The sequence below is a fragment of the Caloenas nicobarica genome, chromosome 3 (assembly GCF_036013445.1).
Source record: "Caloenas nicobarica isolate bCalNic1 chromosome 3, bCalNic1.hap1, whole genome shotgun sequence".
NCBI classification, from domain to species: domain Eukaryota; kingdom Metazoa; phylum Chordata; class Aves; order Columbiformes; family Columbidae; genus Caloenas; species Caloenas nicobarica.
In genome coordinates this window covers 10,517,228-10,541,474 of record NC_088247.1, presented here as the reverse complement: position 1 = coordinate 10,541,474, position 24,247 = coordinate 10,517,228, and the positions used below count along the sequence as shown (strand labels likewise).

General features: G+C 44.0%; 1 protein-coding gene and 1 non-coding gene across 2 annotated transcripts in view; both read right to left on the bottom strand.

Moving 5' to 3' along the window:
- Positions 1-20,793, bottom strand: part of HS1BP3 (HCLS1 binding protein 3) — a 54,602-nt gene extending 33,809 nt beyond the window's left edge. The window contains exons 1-4 of the mRNA XM_065631445.1: positions 20,678-20,793; positions 15,609-15,774; positions 6,062-6,269; positions 3,591-3,813 (exon numbers count right to left, since the gene is read on the bottom strand). Coding sequence (XP_065487517.1) covers positions 3,591-3,813; positions 6,062-6,269; positions 15,609-15,774; positions 20,678-20,718 — 638 coding nt within the window. The 5' untranslated portion in view covers positions 20,719-20,793. The remainder of the gene's footprint in view (positions 1-3,590; positions 3,814-6,061; positions 6,270-15,608; positions 15,775-20,677) is intronic.
- A 137-nt stretch (positions 20,794-20,930) lies between these two features.
- Positions 20,931-21,012, bottom strand: TRNAS-AGA (transfer RNA serine (anticodon AGA)). The gene has a single exon. It is a non-coding gene; the product is annotated as a tRNA-Ser (tRNA).
- Between the last annotated feature and the right edge of the window lie 3,235 nt (positions 21,013-24,247).

Sequence of the window (24,247 nt, the reverse complement as noted above, 5' to 3'; positions counted from 1 at the left end):
CCTCTGTCTTGTGGCTACCTTCCATGCCTTTCCCTTTAGGGGATGAACCTCTTTTGGATCTTGTATTCTTGCTTCTTTCATTCCTGAAGGCATTTCAGCTGGAGAAACCCCTGCAACTCTGACGAGCCACACAGTAATATTTTGCAATTTATGAGGAAAATCCTTTAAGACACAGCAGTGTTAAAAGATACCGCACCTCTAAAAACCCAGCTATATTGTCAAAGCACCGTGGTAGCCTACTAAGTACTTAAAGATATGTATCTGCAAATGTCGAGATAGATATAGAGTGATAAATAGCAGTATAGCATTCGCTTTAAGGAGAACAACAGAGACAAAGGTAAGTCAATATACCTAATATTGTCCCTACAATGTGGAGTAAAATACATATCTGACTTCCCACATGTAAAAGAATTAAAACATTTTAACAAAGGGATATTCTAATGATTGTGGCTTACCAGAAAAAAAAAAAAAAAAAGAAAAATAAAAGAGATGGTAACTTTAAAAAAAATAATAGTCTGGCTATGACAGCTTTCTGACTTACAAGTCACTGTACACTTACACTGCCAAGCAAAATGAAATAGAGCTAGAAATGTGCTATTGCTACAAAACTGAGTACACTATATTCATTCCCTGCTGCACAGCTGATGTCAAAGGACCATCCTACTCTGTACTAGGAGCACTTGTTCTTAGAGGACCTGTACATTTTGTCCAAAGTTGAAAAGATTGCTAGAAACGTCCAGGAAAGTTTGCAGAGTAACTCATGACAACACACTGGAATAACAATAGTCCAAACTATCAAGAAAGGCAGTGGGTGAAGAGGAGAAAGCATTCACCTAGAAAAATGTATTTGAAATGAATTTCAACACTGCACCCCACAAAAGTAACCTAATTTTTAGCACCTTTTATTCTAGGAAGAACCAGCTCTGGGGATAAAAATAAAGAAGGAGGGGGATTAAAAACTGAAAACTTAATCGGAAATATGTATTATGGTTTTTGATATGTCCCTGATTTAGACAAGAAAAAAACAAGTCTTTCTGTTGCTAAGAATTCCAGACACGGTCCAAGATCACCCTGCTAACACAGAAAGAAAGCTTTGGGGCATGAGAATCATACAGCAGGGAAACACAGTTTGGAGACCCCCATTTATATCCACAAAAGCTGAAGAGCTGAACTGGCAAGTGAGCTGCTGACCAGACATGAAAGAGCAACTCAGACACAGCCTTGAATGCAAGGGAGAGAACCAGCACAACTGGGATGTCTCCTCCAGGCAAAAGGAACCAGACCACTGTGAGCTTCCACCTGGATGATCACCAGCAATACAAAACCAGAAAAAAAGACACCCCAGTTTAGCATTTTACCCCTAAAGCCAGTATATTTAACTGGCTATGTGGTGGTTCAGCAGCACAGCAGCAGTGCTGGGCCAAATCCAAGTCACAGCCTTCTGGCCCAGGAGGAACAGTTGTTACCAAATGAAGTGTGCTGACAACATATGCAGGCCTGTGCTACTGGAGCAGTTTCATCCTCATCCAGAAAGAAAAAATCTGTGAGATTATGCCAAACACATGATTCAATTTAGGTCAGAGCTCTGCTGGCCACTGATGATACTTGGAATGGATGGGCTTGCTTAAGTGCTGACTTTACATCTTTTCAACGGTTTTTCACAGGGGAAAGGATCATGGATTATTATTTATTTTAACCTGAATTTACTAGGCATTAAGGAGCAGTTTGCTACTAAACATATTTGTCCAGTCTGCATCACCTCCTTTTTTATTCATCCCCATCCCAAAGTAACTTCAAGCACATGTGAAGCACTACAGCTGTGAGGCCTGCAAGCTCTCTCTTTAAAGCGTGTAAGCACCTAACATTTTAATGGGCACAAAAGACAGCCAAAAATGGTCACCCAAGAAATGCCCATCCACTGACAGATAGTTCTTGCCTTTGGCCTCTCACTCAGACACCTACTACTAGATGGAATAAAGCTGGGATACGATGCTTATGTCCAATCTGATCTCCACTGATGCGAATTGAAAATATCTTCCATGGATGCAGGATGAGTTACAGGACAACAGAGACAACGTAAAATCAGAGTCAGGATTCTCACTTCCACTGTCATGTTTCTGCCTCAACACTGTACATGTGAGATTTACAAAAATAATAATAAATACATATGGAGATGTTTTTTTTAATAGATAGCCTACCACTGGTATAGAGTGAAAAACATCTGACTGCATAACATGTCATGCTGCAGGGCGGTACCAGTGAAGACCATACTTTTTATATAAATGAAGTTATTCTGACTCAGTAAGAATTCTGTTCTCGAAAGGAATGGAAGCAATAAACTAAATGAGGATTAAATACCAGATCTTGTCATCCTTCAATGCATTAAAAGACCAAAATAATACAGACTTTCAAATGCTATGTCAAACTGTGCAGAGCAGAAAAGCAAACTTCTTGCTTGTTTTGGCACAGCGAGTTCTTCACAGCTTATACTTTCTGTAACTCGGAAAATACAACATTGCATTTGCTAACCAAATAGATCATTTTCCTATCCAGAAAAGGACAGCTTCTTTTGTAAACTTACCAACTAAGGACCATTTTGTGGGAAGCACTGCTTTATCTAACTTCTCATTGTAAACAGTTATTTTACTTCTTTAAACTCTTCCTCAACAAAAGAATAATTTTGATGTTGAGTAATTAAGCACATGCTTTGTCAAAAGAATAATATTTAAAGTTTTCTGGTGATACGTAAAGGATTAAACACTTCAAGTAAAAAGGATGATATCTGGACATCAACAATTACATATGATTATAACAGCAGGAGCAAAGTCCAAATGGCGCTTCCAGTATTAATCACTGTAGTTGACCTGACTTAGTGTGAGAGACTCCGGCTTAGAGCCGGGAGCGAATGATCCCCTTGGAAATGATTCAAGGTAACTGGGAAACAGTAAGAGAGGGCTCTGGCCTGTTACTATCAGTTACTGCCTATTGCTGTGAAGAAGCATTTGGAAGCACTGTCTGAGTTCAAGACAACATTCAGTAGTAGGCGGCTGAAACAATTCAGTTGAGCCAGTCAGTGCTTACTGAAGATCAAGAACAGCTAAGTCTTTTCTACTTGGGCATCTAAAGCCTGAGACACCCTAAAAAAAGTAGTCATTACTCGTGATCCCAGCCACTGAGAAACTAATTTTGCTTCCAGGCTTCAGTAGTTAAGAAAGTTTTTGGGAATTAGGCAAGAAATTCTACCTTGAAGTGAAAAAAATAACTGTCTGAAAATGACTGGACTGGTAAGCAAACCCAGATACAAACTCCAGCAAGCTTTGATTCAGTTATTGTTTTTCTAGCTGTTATTGCTTATGCCTTAGTGGCATTTAGCATGTGACACCTTCACATAAGGGTTCCTGAGGAATGCAGTAAAGAGACGCTACAAAGTCTCTTCCCTCTACCAAGGCACCTTCCTTCACGAACTGCAGAGGCTTCTCCTCCTCTGTGAAATTCAGCTGAAAGTGGTCGATGTTATAAAATGTTGAGACGAGGGGACAGTTTGGAAAACTAGGCTAAAAACTAAATAACAACAGCACTATCAGCTGTACCTTATTATACCGAGAGGGTCTAAATCTTCTTCCTCTTCTTCCTCCTCTTCCTTTTCTTTTTCTCCCCCTTTCTTGGCATTTTCCACTGATAAAAGCTGTGAGATTAAGTCAGGTGCCTTCTCCTCTTTGAAAAAATCCAATGCTTCATTTTCTTCATCTTCTTTCTCCTTGTCATCAGGAATGTTTTTACCCTTGAATTCAATGGCAGTAGTAGATTTTGTTCCTGCAAAATACAGTAATGGATGCAAAACCGAGTACACAAGATAACTATGTTTTATTTAATACCTTTCACCTGTTCCTGATGGTTTTGCTTGGGGAATGAAGGACATGATAACTTTTTCTGAAACTCTTTCAACATTCCTGACTGTCCCTTCCATCCACTGATGTGTCATTATGTGCCTGATCTGTTTACTGATTTAAAGTAGTTAAGTGGAGAAAAGATAGAGGAAATGAACTTTATCTGAGACATAGCAGCATATGTCTAATCTGCTTATTTATGTTCCCTCTATAGTCAATAGAAACAATAGAATTTCCACGTGGTGATTCATCCCATCCAAACTAAGTTGTTTGAGAAGGAGTTTCCCTCCGAAGTGCCTATTTCTCTCCACTGCCTACAGAGTGACTGTAAATACTCTGCTTAGATGTAGTTATCTAACTTTCACATAGCTAGTTGAAATAAAGTCCACTTTTTGTTACTATTTTAACCAATTTCGGCTATAATTAGAGCACATTGGACAGCATAAAAAGGTTTCCATAGCAGCTCTTCAATTTAGTCTCAGAAATTAAGCCTGAAGTTCTAACTCCCTTCAGTGTGCAAGATTCATCCAACTGCGCAAATTCAGCAAACAGACCAAGTCTTCTCACCATACTTCTAATGTGCAAAGCCCAGGAGAATGAGGAGAGAACTGTTCCTTGCTGTGGAGTCTCTGGATGCTCAGGAAAGCAGTTTAAAATACTGAGACTAGTTAAAAATAGGCTAGTGATAACCATGACGGATAAAATTCCTAGTTTCATCCTTTTGACTGTTAAAGTAACATGGCATGGGAGACTCATCACACCCAGCTTTTCGTGCTTGCATCTGCCAAACCACCCAGGGCAGGCTTCATTGACTAAATGAGCGTGTCTACACTGAGCAAGTGGTCTTACGCTCCCCTTGTAGGCAAGGGGGTGCTGGTCAGGGTGGGCAGTGGATGTCTGGATGCTGCTTATCCCCACAGTCATCTGGGTTTTACCATGTTGATTCTTCCTAAACACCCCTGAATGTATCAACTGTGTCTGCAGCACCTGTAAGGAAAGTGTACACAACCAGCTTGAGGATCTGCAGTGTCTGTAACGAATTCCACCTGGTTTGGGTGAGTGACACTTACATTATTCTAAAGCAGATTTCGATGAATGGGTCACTTTACTTGCACCCAAGCTGTCCTCAATATAAAACCAGTCCAAACTAATTCAGCTGTAGATATGTTAGGTTATTCAGAATGCAAAGGTTAATCAATATGAATTCTGAATTCTCTGTGCAAGGGGTCTACCTTCAAGAGAACACTGCCAAGGAAATAATTAAAAAAAACCCAACAAACCAAACACTCCAAAACCTTCTAAACCAAAGGATTTTGCCAAATATTATGCAATTTTGCCCCCTTTGACTTTAGGAAGCTGCCAGTCTCACTGAAGTTCTAACCTGGCCACACTTGACACTTCAGCAAAATCGGCTGTTCACACATGGTGACTTGCCAGCACCTCGCAACTTCCCTTCCTTAAACTAACGCTATCCTGCGAATGCTGTAGAGCACCAGGCTGCAGTATTCTCTGCTCAGCAGCTCTCAGCTGAATTAAGAACAGCCCATCTGTTCCATTTATTCAATGACTCCCTGCTATGCACAAGGAACATAAGAAAGGAACTATATGAAACCCTGGAAGAGGCAACAGGATCTGGACATGAGGCTAAGGAAAATTGAAAAAAAAGGCCAGAGAATGGAGTTAGCTAGTAAAGAATCTGCATTTTATTCAAATCTTTCTCAGGGTCAATAATTTGCTTTAGGACCCTCTTCACCAAGATCTAGCAATTTCATTAGGAATGGAAATCAGACAAAACTTGGAACAGCTGATCACTAAGGGAGACCCTGCACTGTCCCTTTAGGGTCCATCTCTCCACTGACAAGAGATGATTATTTAGCCTTCTAAACTTACGTGTTCCGAATCACAACTTAGGTATATGCCCAAGGGAAATCAGAGACAGTGGGACAGATACTTTCAAAGTGAGCACTGTGCTATCGCTACTTTTGAATAAAGCATGTGTCCACTGAGAAGAGGAGAAAACACCAGCAGATATCACTATGCAGCATCGTAGATGCACAAGAGGGTATTTTCAGTGACAGCCTTGATTCTGGCATGCTCTAGTTTTTGGCTACCTGAGTTAAGAACTTAATAACGCTTTTATCAAGCACATTTATGCACTCACATCTTTTAGTTACCTAAAAATTCCAGTAACTCAGGACTCGTTGCTAGATCCTCATCTTTTGAGATGGATTTCATGATATCATTGAACATCGCTCTTCGTTCACAGATGTCAGATTCCCCCACGAAGAGAAGTTTTCTAGGCAAGAGTGGAAGAGAAGCCTGTGGATACCGTGCTGCCAGCCTCTGGTAGAGCTCCTCGATCTCGCTGTACTTCTTGGAAACCTGCAATGAAACATGCTGCCCGGGTGAGTTTCTTAACAGGGGAGACATGAGCAGCAGTTTAAGCACTGTGAAACATTAACCCTGGAAACTGAAGTGGGAAAACATGTATTACCAAAGAGCTTTATATACAGCCTAGTAAAGCCTGTTATCTACATAGTGAATCCCCAAGCATGGTTGCTGGTCTTCTAATTATGTTATTAAAGTCCGCTCCCTAACGGAATTGAAGTTCATTGCCAGATACCCAGTGTTCATTTTTCTGACTCATCAACTAACAAAATACTGAGAAGATCACTGCTCCAGATACTTTTCTCTGACAGCAAAAATCCTTGTCCACTAAAAATGAGCTATATGATGCCCAGCCCCGAGAGACAGAAGGAAAAGAAGCCCAGCCAGGGAGGGACCTGATGGAGAAAGCAGCCTGAATCTTTTCACCATTGAGTCAGAAGACCCATTTCTCAGCCCAGGTGGGCTTCAGTGCCCTTCTGGCTGTTAAGGCCTGAAAAATGGGCACATTTGCTGCCCTGCAGAACAGCTAATGCAGAAATCAAAGGGCAAAGACCTCAGCTGACCTCTGACTATTCAGTTTATCCCTGAGAAAATAAAAAACAACAACTTGGCCATGCCCCACAGGTTCTCACACAGGGAGAAGACGATGCCAGCAGTGAATGGAGTCATTGCTTCTGCAGACAAAGACAGGAAGCCTGAGGAGAAACAAGGCCCAAGATATTAGAAAGAAAGCAATAACCATGGGAACAGTGGTTAGAAATGGGGTTGCTTCTATTCCACATTAAGTTTTAAACTCAATACCTTAAAAAATGAACACCAAAAAAATCCCACAAAACCAAAACATTATCTCTAACTGACGTTACAGGTATAATGGAGAGTGACTGTCAGCCTCTGTGACAGTGGTGTTATGCAGATAGTATATTCATCATGGTCCTCCACAGCCCCCTAATCTAATAATGTGTTTCAACAAATATAGAGTCAGATTAAAAAAAAAAACAACCCCAAAAACTAGTGCTAGCGGAGTGTGTATGGGACTGATCCTCTACTAGGGTCCAATTCTGATCCTCCTGTGACACATGTTGGTGAACTGTAGCAGAGTGAATTCTAATTAATACTGCAACATAAAAGATGGAGAGACTCAAGCACCACATAGTGGGATGGGAGAAGTCAGAATTCTTCTGCCAACACAGTGATAAGAGAAAGACAGCCTAACAAAAAGCATAGAAGGAAAACAAGGTATAGATTAACCCAGAAGCCGTAAGCTGCATCTATACTAGTGAACTAAACAGTATAAGGGCATACTCCCAGGCATTGGAACCTGAGAGTGTCTATTAGTATCATAGAATTATATACTCTGGAAGAGACCTTTAAGATCAAGTCCAACTGTTAACACTGTCAAGTCCACCTCTAAACCAAGTCCTTAGGAACCTCATTTACACATCCTTTAAACACCTCCAGGGATGGTGACTCAACCCCTTCCCTGGGCAGCCCGTTCCAATGCCCGACAACACTTTTCACGAAGTTTTTCCTAGCATCCAATCCAAACTTCTTCTGGTGCAACTTGAGGCCATTTCCCCTTGTCCTATCACCTGTTACTTGGGAGAAGAGACCAACAGTGAGTACTGGAACCTGATAATGTCTGGCACAGTTTGGACTCTGGGCAGCTGGCACTCCCACAGATAATTTTTCAGCCCAAGATTTAGTCCAGTGCAGAGACCACTCAGTAGCCAGTTTGGGTTCTGATGCCCATTGCAGAGGGTAAGAAAGTTTCATACCATGGATGCAGCCAGGCTGCACCAGCTGTCCTCCAGCCCAGAGAACATTAACAGACACACCTCAACTAGTTTCCTAAATTGGACATAAGCATAAAGAGGAATAACCACCTTGGCTTTCATGCATCCCTGCCTTTTGCAGTAATTATCAACAAAGCTAGCTGATTCGAAAAATATTTGCAATTCGGTTGTGCGATGTTCAGTATGGGGTCAGTGACCAGTCACAAAAGGCAAGCAGCTCCATAGGAAAGATCTGAAGCACAAAATCAAACCTGAGTCAACAGGAGTATGAAAAACAAAGATTTTTGACTCATTTCGTGCAAGCAACACAGGTAAGTGTGAGCAACAATGTGCAAGGTCTGACATGCAATTCAGCAGCCAAGCATGAAAGTGATGGCAATAAAACAGTGTTCCCAGAATAAGACAATCCTTCCTTTGAGAGATACTCCAAAAAGAGAGAGGAAAGCATTTCTGGAATTTCTGAATTGTACACTTCTAGTTTGCTAGCTCCCAGTAGCAGTCTGAACAGGGTACAATACCAGAGCTCCTCCCAAAAACACTATGTAAGCACAAATATAAGGGCAGTGAGGAATTCACTGGTACTTTTTCAAAAGAATAAACAATATTACCCTCCACCTAGGAAAAAAAAATCAAGTCTGATTTGTGAAAAATGTTCAACATCTAATTAATTTCAACAATAAATAACAAATTAATGTCTAAAAGCATTACAAGACAGCAGCCAATCAGCAAGACTATGCCAAAACAGCTTTAAAATACTCCAAAAGTAACAATGAACTGAGACATACAAACTTATCTCTTTCCCCACTTAATTTTCATTCCTCCTCTCTCAAGCTCTGTAATTTATTAATGAATCTCAATTTATGTCTAATTACACCATTGAACTTAAAGTAAATGCACACCCTTGCATCATGTCGCCAATTGAGCCTCTGTGAATCTGCGTGGGCTCTGAACACCACCATCAACCCTGCCAGACGACACAGCACACAAGCTGGTAATGCTGCGTCCAAGGCACACAAGGTGCTGCCCAACAGCTGCAGCGCACCCTGCCAGCTCATCTCCAGCGGTGTGGGGATGCCCTCTGCTGGGATACCGCACTACATGGGCCAGATCTTAAACCTCCAGCCCAAACCTCGCTTTCCTAAGCCTGGCGCTGGCCCCTGCAATCCCCCACCAGCTGCAGGTCTTGTCCTCCTGTCCCTCTGCCTCAAATCCCAGCTGCTGCTGTGTCCTCTACATTTTCACTCATCTTTACCTTGGTTTTGGTGCTTGAAATGCAGCAGTAAGACTGGCTGAATCCATCAGCCTCAGCTTGATGCATTTAGAATCACAGAATAGTTTGGGTTGGAAGGGACCTCTGAAGATCATTTAGTCCAACTCCCCTGCCACGGACAGGGACATCTTCAACTAGATCAGGTTGCTCAGAGCCCCATCCAATCTGACTTCCAGGGATGGGACATCCACAGCTTCTCTGGGCAGCCTGTTCCTGTGTCTCACCACCACCATCATCATAAAAACTTTATTATTTAGGCCTAATCCAATCTGCCCTCTTTCAGTTTAAAACCCCCTTGTCCTGTCACTACAGGCCCTGGTAAAAAGTCTCTCTCCATCTTTCTTAGGAGTAGTCTTTGTATATTGAAAGGCTGCAGATAACGTCTCCCCGGAGCCTCCTCCAGGCTGAACAACCCCAACTCTCACAGCCTGTCCTCACAGCAGAGCTGTTCCAGCCCTCTGACCATTTTTGTGGCCTCCTCTGGCCCCTCTCCAACAAGTCCATGTCCGTCTTGCACTGGGGACCCCAGAGCTGGATGCGGCAGCGCTGAGACAAGGCAGGGGTCTCACAGATTGTATTTTCTCAGGTCAAGTCCCCTGTGTCACCCAAAGCATTCTCACATCTCACCAGTCAGAAAGCACTGTTCTGCTGTGACAATTTTGTACCTTGTCAATTTTACATTCTCTGGCAATTTTCCAGGAGAAAGGAGTTATCAGCGTGTAGCAAAATTAAATTGTGCTTTTCCTGGTTACCACTCACAGACATTTGAAAAGAGTTGATGAATCCTATGGCCCAAAATGTCAAGATAAAAAAATAAACGCTGCTTGAAAAACCATTCCATCAATCCTATTAAGTGTACAAAGTCTCATTTGATTAATATGGAAATATTTTTCTTCTGCTGCCTGTAATCCCTCTAGGTCTTGATCCTGTACTTATCCTCTCCCCCTCCATGTCTCTAACTGAACTCTGTGAACACTGTTCAGCTAAAACCCCAACCACCTGAGTGCACGCACTTCAAGGAGTTCTGTCAAGTCACAATATCAAAGGCTCAATCTACTTCACTTCAAAGGAGTTAATCATGCAAATACAGCAAAGCATGTGCATATTTGCCAGGTCAAGACCCTATCTGCCTGTAACAATTAACATCCAACATAGAACTAGAGGCAAGGATGGGTTTGAATATTTTTTTGCACCAGGAACAAATAAGTAAGTTGAATATGATCAAATATAGCTAGAAGGTTAAGAAAACCACCGGGAAGTTCAAAGTGAAAGCCTGAAGTTTGCTGCTAATCCCTCAAATCTCATGCATGTGCCTTGCCCCTTCTTCAGGAGAAGCTCATGCATGAAAGTACACACACCAGAATGCCTGCAGGATACGAGCCTGCGACTCTCAGATGTGCATAGGAGAATTTGATCTTACTCGGTATTAATGGGATTTAATGCTTGCTTTTTCCCTAGGTTCCTTTTAATGCCCCATTTCTGACCTCAAACTGGCCTTCATATGCTTTATATTTATCTCAAGGATTTCAGGGAAATGGAGATCTCAGAACTCAAACCCTTTGGTCAGTCAATGCATGCTAGTGAAGAGGACTCTTGATCTTATAGGATTTCACAAAATACTTACGGCTACTGTGACTTTCTTTTACGAAGCCTACTTCTTAACACTGTCACAAAGTGGAAGTACAGCAGCATTGTCCTTTACACAACCACCAGCTTTGGGTTCAGGAATCAAAAGAATCCCTTCTCACAGAGAGCACAAACCAACCTTTCACTTGTAGACTCCCTGTTCAAGCCACACCAGAATTCATGTTGCTTGGTGACCTCATGGGTTTGCATTCTGGTGGATTTTAATTACACGACCACATGCTGTTATCCCCACCTGTTTTGCCCAGTAGAAGAACAAGCACTCTAATATTTCTTTTTAATCAACATGAATTCTTAGCAGCTCCTGAAACTATTGCTATACTGAGCTGGGATTTTTTTTTTTCCTTCTCACAACATAGAGGTTATAATGTGAAGGAATTTATCTTTACAACACACTTGTACGTTCAGGAAATAGCAACTCCAACATGCAGATTTTGAGGCCCACAGAAAGAAGGACAACATACGTAAACACGCAATGATGAAAACATAGATGATTACACACCCATGTGCTCATACACCCTCATTATAAGAGAGGAAGACAGTTCTATAGTAAATTCCTCTGAAAAATGTGCTGTACCTGTCAAACATCAGCAGTTACTTTCTCGGCTTTGAAAAAGAAAGATCTTGACTAACAAATGCAATTTGTAAACAAGAAGCAATTCAACTGGGTACATGTAGAAAGGGAAGGCACTATAGACTGGGTGGATTTTGAATAAGGCTAGGAAGAGAGAAGTTAATTGCTGAAAAAGGTAAGGTGTGGCTAGAAAAAATGCATTTAAGATAAATAAAGCCTTTTCTTCTCACAGAAAATACCAGATCTACAGGTAAGAATAATGTCCTCCCTTTGCAGCAGAACCTCTGATGTAGTACCAAAGATAAAACAAATTTCACTGTTTCAATAGGGCAAGAGGTTTCTGACATTTGAAAGAAATGGAGCTGAGTTTTCCTTCAATTATCAAATATAACCTCAAGGTTAAGCAGTTCTACAACCTACTTGCTCTGTTCTACAAGTGATTTATTTAATTTAAAAATCCCTCCAGTTCTTAAGTATATAGATCTGAAATTCATCACAGAAGTGAATTTCTTCTTCTGTTAATGCTTCAGAAGCATTTAAATTAGAAACACCATGATACTGATTTTGCATAGTCCCATTAAGGACGGGGAACAGGGAAGTCTGGATTGCTCATACCCACAGTAAAGGCCACAGGTCAGATCTGAAATCTTGGTGCTGTTCATCTGGTTTTGGTCATAGGCCCTTACCATGTGTCGATCCAGTGTGGTCTAAATCACAGCTAGCTTAAGAGGATGCTTCTGTCCTGTTCACCATCTTTTTCCAGGGGATACAGACAAGCTATTTGAGCAATTAATGCTGCTCCGTCACATTGCTACCTGTGGTTGCTCACAGCCTAATGCACAGAAAGCCAGTTTCGCTGCTGCCACCTAGGGCATCAGCATGAAGGGGAGTCACTCCAACTGGAAACAGGTGGAAGAACAGGTAGACAAGAAAAATCAATTTAGCTGATATTGCAGGGAGAGAAAGAGGGGAAGGAGGAGGAAGAAAAATAAAGACAAAGGTTCTCGAAACACAGACCTGGCTCCTGAGGTAGCCAAAATCGGATTAATGTACCCAGAGCCAATGAAGACCCTATGATACCTACTTGTCTTCTCCAACCTACTTGTCATCTGAGCACTGTGACATCAGCTCCTTGCTTCAGCCTCTGAAATTTCATGAGTTCAACAATAACAAGTTCCCTCTCCCATCCTGCTCGCATACTTGGGAAGGCAGAATGGGCACACGTTGTTCTTTTTCCTCCTTTCAGATGTCTCCTCCCACTCCTCACTATACAAATTTGACACTTAACCTGCTGCCCAGTGTAACCTCATTCTTTTCTGCTGCTCCCTAGTCACCTGGTTCTCTTACAAATCACTTGCAAAGTCTCTGGGGAAGGGCTGTGGTTCTTGCTTGTGCTGGTACAACACCCAGCAGAACAGGGCACTACGCAGATACTACGGGTGCAACTCACTTCCCCTGGCAGTCTCAGGGCTGGGGTTTGCCTCCAGGTTAAGACAGCTGCAGGAGGGGTCTCAGGTCTCATGACAGTCAGATATAGTCACTAGATTTTGGCAAGATGTGACTGAAACTCAAGTCACCTGAGCACAGGCAGCACAGTGGTACCTTGGATGTTGTGCACTATGTTAACCCCCGCTGTTCCAGGATGGTGCCAAAACTTTCGCGTCCTGTGTCACATCTGCCAGCCCCATCTAGGGTAACTTAGGGTTTCTCAAATGGTACCAGTCATATACATTAAGCAAAGTGGATTCCCCCACACCAGAGATGCTCAGCTACATTCTTCTCAACACTACTGCCCTGACTGGGATAGGAGCTTAGAAATTCACAGCAAATGCAGGCATCTAATCATAGAGAGCAGATTGTTCTGCATCTCATGCCATCTGAGATGCTTCGTAGTATCACAAGAGGCTCGTGTGGGGCAGGCAAATATCACACAGCACCTGGGGGAGACCCACAACCTCCTGAAGGCCAGATGGAATATCCCAGGGCACCTCTGGTGGTATAGACAGTGAGCTGTGTGCAACTCAACTGAGCCTTAAGTATTTTAGCCTGGAGTTGAAGCCCCCCGCCCTAGCTGTCTAACATGTAGAATGCTTTCCCTTTACGGTGAAAGAAGAGAGGCATTTCCAGAGGATGAGTCACCTCATTCCCTTTCTCGACGTTGACCATAAAAGCAGGGCCAGACTCAGATTAAAATATCCAACTTACAGAGAGATAAGTTAGGACAGGTGAATCCCTCTGTTCCTTCCAGTAATACAGAAAAGACTCATTGGAATGAATAGATGCAAAGCATCCACCCTCCAACCTCCCATCTCGGGGTTTTAAATTACTCTCGCACCCCAAACTATATAATGCATCGGACTTCGTCAGCTAAAAAAAAAATGTATCTGATGAGATGTTATTCCCAGCAGACTATACCAGTTTTCATCTTCATGAAGAATGAGATGTCAGGAGGCCCGACCAGAGAAGAAATCGGAAAGGTTCATCTCACTTGAGAAGAGCAACTAAGTGCTGAAAATTCTCCTAGAGAGAGTGGACATGAGAATAGACAATCTCAGCAAGCCGGGGGGGGCACAGTAGAAAGTCTTTTTCTCCTCTTTATAGATGAGCTGATTTTATCTACCTTTTCTTAAGTGAAGCAAAATGTTAGATGGCAATAGGCCAGTTTAACACCTAGGGTTTAGCGTGGTTCTTTCTTGCACAGAGCTGCATGGATATACTACGTGACATAAGCAGGTCTTGCTGCAGAAAAAGAAAGTGATTTCACATCCCCTCCTCTTATCTGCCCATGTCTGGACTTTCCCCTACCCTAAAACAAACTGTAATCAGGCTGTGCAACTTGCAGGCTAGAGAAACAGGTGTAGATCAGTACTAAATAACAAACTCCTTAATACCCGCTTTTAGCCAGGACTAGTTCCTCAGCTGATGTTACAGAATAGGCACATGACACCAGCACACAGAAGGAAGCACAGCAGGAGCCAGAACAAGCAGCCAGGGACAAGAAGGGAGAACAGACTCTTATGCCAGCATTGCTGCTTTTACCATGAAGTTATATATAGCATAAGGAGTACAATAAATGTATGAAATCTCCTCACCATGCATCTCTTCACAAAATGGACAGATGTGTCTTTATCTGCAAATCAGACTGTATAAACATTCATTTATTCAGGTATCTTCTATGGAGTGTGAATTACATTAGGGCTAATGGTCTACCAGGTAACCATGCACTCACATCACTCTGACATTATAGCCATCCCCAAAACACCTGTGAAGTGCAAATGCTTGTAGCATGCAACAGGACGCATCCCTTGGAGTCCCTTTACAGTCAACTGACAGAGAAATACATTTCTCGGGACTGGTTCAGCAGGCAGCTAAAGCAGATCAAATGAAATGTACCCTAAATGCACCTTTTTCCATCAACTCAGTTCCAAGTGAGACAGCTCGAGTGGACATGCATGTATACAGATGACTTAAAACAGGTGAAATCTCACGTGCTGTATTTTCAAACCTTTACTCTGCAAGCATCATGAAAAAGACAATCCAACTCAATAATGTTTTATACGGACACTTCCTTATAAAAGTCTCTTACTAAGGATTTTAAAAACCATGTCAAGGCTAATAGGTCAGGGCTAACCTACTGCAAGGTTAATTCCTCTTATTGCCCCACATGATTCTCTCTCCATTCACATAAACTATTACATATTTATTTCATGTTTATGTATCAAGTCCCAGTGCTGATACATATAGCAGATAAACTAATTTTGCAGGAGAACTTATAAAAAGCTTAATTGGTTTCTGTTTCTTGACACATAGTGCAAAATGCCTTAAGGCAACAAAAAACAGTCAATGTTGCTTTAAGCTCCTGGAATAAAAAATTCAGTTAATACACTGTAATATTCCTATTGCAGGAATGGTACAGACTGTGTTGTTCTATCAAAGACCTTGACCCAGGGAGGCTGTGATGACAAAGTATCTGCTACATCAGGACCAAACAATTAAAGCTGATTAAGAAAGAAAAAACCTGATCACTAACACAGCACTGATTAAACATTTACCATAAACTGAACTACATCTTCAGGCTTGTGCTTTGCTGATTTGAAGGCAGCCAGTCGGGTTACAACGACAATGCGATACTCTACATGGCCAGACATCATCTTCCCGCGGATTTCCTGGTATTCCGGCACTGACAAATCCAGCCCTGTGTGCACATTCTGAATTTGCCTAGGGAAGAAAACACAGGCAGAGTTTAGGGATTGGCAGAGAGACTTTTAACTGACGCTCCTCAAGGATCCAGTTCAAAGCTCAAGGAAGTCAGTGCAAAGACTCCTGTTTCAACAGGACACCAGAGAGACCCTACCCAACATTGTTCCTACTCTGCAACAATACAAATTTGGACATGGCCTGCTTCCAATACTCTGTCCCAAAGCACCTGCCACAGGCCACTGCAGGCAAAATGCCAGGAATACAGCATTTCTGGGAACAGAAGATGGGGACTCATTCAGAACAGGACTTCACTCACAGGACCTGAAGGTGCTGTCCTACCCAGCAGGGCAGATGAGAAGATCATCTGGCCTTGTTTTCAAGCAAAGGTCTGTTCACTAGAATTCACCCCAAGCCCTACCCACCTCTCCTTTGTCTTAGGACATCCCCAGCAATAGCAGAGACAACAGCTGAAGGAGGCCATGAAAGAAGAAGGAGCTTGCTTGAGTGCAGAGACAATGTGAGGTTTCTAAGAGCCAACAAAGGAACTAGATTGAAGCCTGAAATAGAAACAGAAGTTGCTGGAGTAGACTCCTGGGCCAACCACACAGTTTCAGTTTGTGGAGGTCCTTGAGGAAAACCAAATATCTACCAGGACTGAGCAAGTTAAAGGAGTACATGATCTCTTTGAGCTGCCTTCTGGTCTTGACTGCCTGACAGTCTTGTTGCCAAATAGCAGAAAGGGTACACTAGCTAAAGTATCACAGAAAATGCCACTGTCCCATCTGTCCTTTCAGAACCAGTTGAAGTAGACGAAGAATCAGAGTGTTAACCTCTGAGAGCTGCCAACAGTCAGAACCACCCATGGCTCCTCTTGGAGGAAAATACAACAAGGGAGCTGCTGCTGCTGCAGTTTACTCAACACGTTGTCTTCTCCTGCCAGCTTCAGATCCACTGAAACATGGCATCAACTTCCCTCTGGTTTCCCATCCAAGGAATTACTTCCAACATTTCTGCTAGATGAATGCCAGGATCGTGTTATAGCGCTCGTGCATCCAGAGTAAGACTGAGCAGCTGTTGTTGGGGCACCAGAGAATGGTATATTTAAGAAAATAAACAGTCTGTTTCAATAGACTGTAAACCAAAACTGACCAGCCACCCTTTCCCCAAAGTTACCCCCGTGCCAAGCCACAGCACATTCACTGCTGCTGTCGCTGAAACCAAGTACTTCGAGAGATGCAGAAATTAGTTCATCATCCAGAGCATTGAACACTCTCTGAACACATCTCTGTGTGCATCCTTCCTATGTGTGAGCAAATGGTTTTAATTAAATCAGAAGGGACTGTTAAAAAAATTTCATTAAACATTTTTCTGCTTCCTCTTTTTTTTTTTTTTTTTTAACCTTAGCTGTATGGGGAATGTCAAGTCTCTCCTGGACTTCCTGTGGATTGCAGAGGTGTCTTGTTGAATTCTTGCCTCTTTCTTTAGGAAGTTTAGATTCATTAACACAGGTGTTCTTCACCTAAGTATGCATGAGGCGTACGATCTTAAAATACACTTTAAAGAGGTTTAAGTAATCTAGTTTCAAACAAAGATTCAAAGCTTCTCTCATCATGTAAAAACTTGACCAGTTCTTTCGAAACTTGAGTTTTCCCAGGAAGGCAACTTCTGAATCTCCAATGCAAAACTGAATAAAAAGCTTTTTAAAGAGAATATCTCAAGAGTTCTCTATACATTGGACAGCAATAAAGAAGGGCACAGGCCAAATTTTGTACCCAATCCTGTTTGCAAGCCATGTTTAAAAGATTAGGGCTTTAACAACAGCTCTACTGTCACTAAGATTTTGTACTAGGTACCCAAACACCATTCTGTTTGCTCCAATTCTGTTCTCATCTTCTGCCAGCCAAGCCCTTGACTTTACACTAACAGACAAAATTTTGTTCTCAGTTATACGTTGTTGGACTCTGAACATAGAATCAATAGCACCTATGTATAAATACATAGGTGCCTGACTTTCACCCAGCAGTCTGTTGAACCCGTAAGTAACTGTCATTATCTGGAGCGTTGCCTCCTTCAGTGGCAGCCAAAATGCTGATTCAAAGGACACTTGCCAGCCAAATCAGCGGGATCTGGGGTTTTTAAAATATACCTGCAGCAGAGAAAATGTTCTCCAGATGTGCAGTCACTCAAATGTTGTGACTGCAGCTACAACGGCAAAAAGGTCTGTCAGATGGTACTCAGGAGTGACTGACTTCTGTTAACACAGGCTCGGAGTATAAATGACAAATTAACATGCTTTTCATCTCAGAACATAAATAAAAGAACCAGCACTAAACCATCCTTCCTGAATAGTCTTATTTGGTTAAAACACCAACCACGTACAGAAGGTCTCAGATGACAAAAATTTCACTGTGAGAGCTACTGCATCAGAGTGAATTAGTACCTTACCTGCACCCAGGGCTTTTCGCTTAAAGTTGTTAAAAGTCTCAGCTAAAACGAGTGTAATGGAAAGCGATTAGAGGGAGGCGGAATAGCTATATTTTTGTTTGTCTGCTTTACACCTTGTGATCACTTTCATTATCATCTCTTACAGTAAACCTTCCACTATTATTTCTTCCATAGCAACAAGACTGAGTGGGTTTTTTAATACAAAAATTATTCTAAACTAATAGAAATCAGTAGGGAGGCTGAGACAGGTACAGCATAATATCCAAAGCTTACACTAGTTCTTGCGATGCCTTAGTTTCAAAATAAGCAGCCCCAGTGTTTTAATTCACTCGATATTGTTATTGTTGTTACTCAAACAGAAGCAGCACCTACAAATCCCAAGATAGAATATAGTTTCATCGCATTTTTCACATCAAACGCAAAGATTTTTACACTAGTAACTTTAAAAGAGGAGAAAGGTGGTTGACTAAATTGGACTCGTAACTTTAAAAGAGGAGAAAGGTGGTTGACTAAATTGGACTCGGAGGTTTATTGTTTCTACTCTTTAGTTTGTGTATCTCTTAAATTACACTTTTGTCTACAATACAGATGGTTCAGGGGAGACTTGGGTGCATGGTTAACTTTGCTAACATGAATGACCTGACCTGAACACAACAGGACCATTCACACCAGTGACACTGTGCTTGCACAATCGGATTGTGCGGGATCCGCACGGGACAGAGGAAGTCGGCTGAACAGAGCAGTTTCCACAGCTCACAGAAGAGCCACCATTTTTCATTCCTGTCTTTTGATTTGCATGTAATGCAGAGGCTTTGTACTTTAGTTCCTCTGCTTTCTGTGCCGAAATGTCAAAATGGGAAAGAAGGGAAAGCAGCCATTGCTAAGCGAGAAAGCAATGTAAGGGATGCAAGCACTACGACCAGAGAAACTTTATTCCGGTGTTTGTGTGGTCAGGAAAGCGGACTTTGCACTTTCTGCCTTGATAAAGTCAGCCCTGTTAGCAGCACCAGCTCCAACAATTCTGCTCCTTCTATGGGTGACCCCAGAGGGGACCAAACTCTGACGACCCAGGTCACAGCAAAAGGAGAAAAAACCTGTACAGCTAGTTTATTCATTAACTGAAGGCAAAATATCAGACACAAATTAGCCAGCAAACATTTTTGTTTCTCTGTATAGTCTAACTAAAAGTATACAGATTATTATTTATTTATAATACCACAGCAACTAGGAATCCTACTCCTAAACCAAAACCAGTACATGTAAAGAGCGAAAAAGGTCACAACTATACAGCTATCTTATCTCACAAGCTAGAGAATACACTCAGTTGCTAAAGCCTTAATCCTACACATACATATATATCCAATTTAATCACTGAAAGCATTCCAGTACCAGTGGGACAATTTGCAAGTGGTACAGTCTATTGACTATAAAATAAATCCAGGTGTTCGGATTTCCATTTCCAAGCTAAACCTACTACAAAGTCAGTCCTATAAAACACGTATGTGAGTTAAGTCAGAAGCGTTTGAAGGTCCAAGGCCACTGCTCCAAAAGAAGTCAGGACCTGATAGAGCCAAATGTTTAAGGATTAAAATAATGGCTTTGAAGTTAATGTGATTGAAATAGTTGCCAGTTATGTCCTAGGAGGCGGATGTGTGAGGCAAGACCTTGCTGAATCAACACTTCTGTTCCTCGTGCCACATCTGATAGGAAACCGCTTTCATGCGGTCTCAAATATCTCACGGGGGTAAAAAAAGGAGAGCTTTTAAAAACTTAATGCAACTGAAAGCAGTGCCTCCGCACCCACCTAGGGCATGGTTTCCAGAAGGTGGGAAAACAGAATAAACGTATTTTGCCCATCCCTGGCCTGACTTCCAACCAGACGAGCTCCCTGCGGCCTGGTGGACACGGGGTGGGGGAGGCGGCTGAAGGCCCTGGGGACACCGCATCTCACAAACGTCCCCTCACACCTCAGGCATCATTTAAAATCCTTCTGACCTGCCTCAAAATACCGGCAAGGAAAAGACGCTTCTGGAAGGTGGGACAACGCGCTGCGCCCCCAGCAGTGTCAGTGCGGAAGGGAAACACCGCCAAGTTACCACAGGAGGAATCGCAGTGTCCCGAGCTGGGAGGGACCCGCCAGGATCACGGGCTCCAACGGCCGGTGCCACACAGCGCAACGGCGAGCGCTCCCGGCTGCCAAACGCCGCGGACCCGCACAGGTGCCAAGTGTCCCAGCGGCAAACCCACGCACCAGCCGCCCACATCGGCCTCTCCTCAGCTCCGCCACCGCCCCCCGGCCTCCCCCCGGCTCCCGCGCGGCGCCGCCCGCCGCGCTGCTTCCCTGCGCCGGGCGGCTGCGCGGGCCCTGCCCCGCCAAGGGGAGGCCGCGGCGGGCGGTGCCGCAGCTGCAGCGCCCGTGGGTGCTGGGGGAATGGAGGCGGGCGGCGGGGTGGCTGCCCTGTGCCCTCCCCGGTACCTGGTGGTGACCAGCGCGGCGGGCGCCGGGCTGTGCTGCATGGCGCGAGGAGGCGGCGTCGCTCCCGATCGGCGCCGGGAGGAGAGGCCGCGTCCGGCAGTCACGGGGTCCCGCCTCCCTTCCCTGGGGCTGGCAGCGGCCGCCCTGCCGGATGTTTGGCTGCCGGGCGGCTTCGGTGCAAAACGGTCGCTGGGAAGAGAGCGGGGGGGGAAGGAAAACGTCCGGGCCGGCGGCAAGAAAATCACACATGGGCCGTAGTCGGCAGGATTCGAACCTGCGCGGGGAGACCCCAATGGATTTCTAGTCCATCGCCTTAACCACTCGGCCACGACTACACCGACAGTTATCCTATTTGGCACGGACACTCCACTAATTCACCTCCGCGTTTGCTCTTTTTTTCTTTACGGGACAAAAAAACTTTCCCCAAGTCTCAGTGGCATGTGCATGCCCTCCCCCTAAGGGCAAACAGCTCGCACGCATCTTTCTGCCTTAAAATAACGGGCAGGATGCTGCTGAAGAGCGTTAGGTTTAATAAAAACCTGCCCGCTGGCTGGGCGCCTCCTCCCCGGCAGCTCCGCCCGCCGCCGGGCGCTGCAAACCCCCCGCTGCCCCGGCCACGGGGCTGCCCAGAGGTGCTGTTTGCTCCAGCCTTGATTTTGGAAAGAAAGCAGCAAGCAGCTGCTCCCTCTGCTGCCCTCCACCCGCACCCACAGCTTCCTTTGCACGCTTCTGGCTGCACCGAGATGTGCACCTGTGTTGCTCGGTGCTTCCCTGAGCGGGCGTGAGGAGCTTTTCACAGAATCACTGAATGTTAGGGATCGGAAGGGACCTCGAAACATCATCTAGTCCAATCCCCCCGCCGGAGCAGGAACACCTAGATGAGGTTACACAGGTATGGTGTATGTGGTGGTGTGAACCATCACTGCTCTGTCTCCCAGAACAAGAACGACAGAGGGTCCAGCAGATGTTTGCAAGGTGAAAGACACAAGGCAGATCTCAGTTCTCCACTGGTCAGCAGTTCAGTAAAGACTTTGTCTCAAAGGCACCATTTGGAGTAACCTAATAGTTGCTTCAGGTATATCTGGGCTAAACCACATCAAGAGTTGAGGCCATAGTTTCCTCCCCATTGGCACCCTACTCCCTCCCCAGACTTAGAGCAACCAGAACTATGTCACCAAGGAAAGACTGGCACTGACTCCTGCAGGAGTCAACAACAAATTGGAGGGGTTTATATACAAACACCAGCACCAACCAACAGCTCCCACATGTGTGCCTCTCCAGAATGATAATTTTTTGCAGTGAAGCACCAAGGAAAAAGCGCTTGGCACCGGGCACAGCTTGCTGCTGTCTGCTGCTCACACCTCAATACCACAGCAGAAATCTAAGTAGATGCTGGGGAACAGAAACAGAACCAGAGGCTGCAGCTGCATCAATGCAGCCACCCTGAGAACAGGCTCTGCACCCTGAGTGGGTACCCAGCGGGGTCCAGGGGTGCCCCCAGAGAGGAGCAACCCCCAAAGGAGAAGCTGGTGAGCGGATTAGGGCTCTTCGTCCTAAAAAGAAAAAGCTGCAGGAGTTGGGGAGGCGATGGAAGTCTGTAGAAATCACGAGAGGTCCAAAGGTGGCAGATACAAAACGATCTTTTGCTGGTTTTGGTGAAACGAGGAGTCTGGCGAAACTCATGAGTCAAAACAAACAAAACAGGGAGACTTCATAAGTGGAGATCCTTCCTAAATCCTGGTTGTTTTCTCTCCCTGGTTATTGCCACTGGAAACCTTTTGTTAAGCTGAGTGTAAATACGACCACATGGCTGCAGCCTTCGGCAATTGCCAGAAGTGCTGCAAACCACTAGAAAATGCTTTTGAAACGTGCATTGTTCTCAAGTGGCCTCTGAAAGGTTAAAAAGCCCCGAGCTGGAATTCCTGAAAGCATAAGTATATCCTAAATAGTTATATGTCTAAATGAATTACTTCTCTAGTGGCATTTTTGCCTCCGGTTGGCTTCCTGGATAATTCAATTTGTTCAGATAGTGACAAGGAGTAAGCGACTGGCAGTTTGCCACCTGAGACAGCAAAGATAGAGCAGGACCTGATCTGCAAGCCCTGGCTGAGGCAATGCCTGTGAAGGTGCTTCAAAAACTGGAGCTTTTTTCCCCAAACAGAAGTGTCTGCCTAGCCCTAGTGTGCTGCTGGGCTCTGTCTTTGACCTGGAGAGGCTGTATGCACTGTGTTGGTGTGCATGTGAAGATATCCAAGCTCTGCTAATTTATCTGATTTCTTAGTAGGTCTCATTATATGTGGCATTTTTATAGCTCCACAGCCTGTATTATCAAAAGAATCATGTAGTTGGAAGGTAAACCAAATGTCTTGGTGTTGCTAACCTCTGAAGTTGTGGAAAGAATCAAGTGACTTACCCGTAAGGTTGGAGTAGGATCTTTCATCAGATGTTGACTATGCAGGGTGCATTTCTGAGTGAATATTGGCATAAAAGTTGGACAAAACTGAAATCCAGCAGAAGAAATCTGTAATATGCTGCTAGAGCTGTCTGCTGGAGCTATGCAACAATCTTGCCTTTTTCTGAAGCAATATCCCAGAATATTTGGGGTTTGGTTCCCATGTTGCTTTGCATGCTACATAGAAAATTTCTTCCATAGGACCCTTTTTTGTGTGTTTTTGTTTGTTTGTTTTGTGCACAGTGGCACTGGGACTCAGGACAGCTGATTGTCATCTGGAAATGTGGAGGGGCAGGCCTGTGGGAGACTGTGCAGCAAACCTGAGAACCAATACCAATATAACAGTCCTTATAAATCTCATTATTTTGGGGCACCCTTTGAACACTGAGGTTCAGTAATACACTTCCGCTGATCTGGGAGCACCCGCTATGTAACCACCTGATGGCCTATGCCCTGAGCTGACTTCCATGGGATAAAACCCTTCTTGTCACTTTGAAGTAGTTTAAGTTTCCACTGTGTCTGGTGGGTTATCACTTTGTCCTATGAAACAAGGACTATCTTCCCTTAGAGCCACTGTGTCTGCACTGACAGGACTTTCAGAGCAGAGGGCTCCTGGAGTGGCTGGTGAGTTTATATCATCATTTTTCCCTACCTTTTCACTAAATACCTCTTAGGGACCAAAAAATGTTTCTACTCTTTTTCCACAGTACCTATCTGCTCTTCTACCTGCTCACTGCACATGTGGGAACAGGTCCTGCAGATGTTTCCTTCAACAGATGGAGAAAGACCATGTGACGGCGATGGGGTTGGGATGTCACCCTGCAATTCCATGCCTGAGCTCTTATCAGAGGCATCTGACGAGGCGTACATCCCCCGTGACCCTGCACTGTTCCCATATCGATCCTCTGCCCTTCAGGGTCACAGATCAAGAAGACCCTGCTTGGAACCACCCCCCAAAACCCTGCTCCCAGACACCAGCACAGCCCCATGGTGTGTAGATATTACAGACCCAGCGCATCAGACAGCCGGGTGAGGGCGACTTCGGCTCAGGGCGGGTGAGCATCAGCCGTGTTTGCCTCTGGACTAATTTTTCTGCCCACTAGAGAGCACTCAAATAC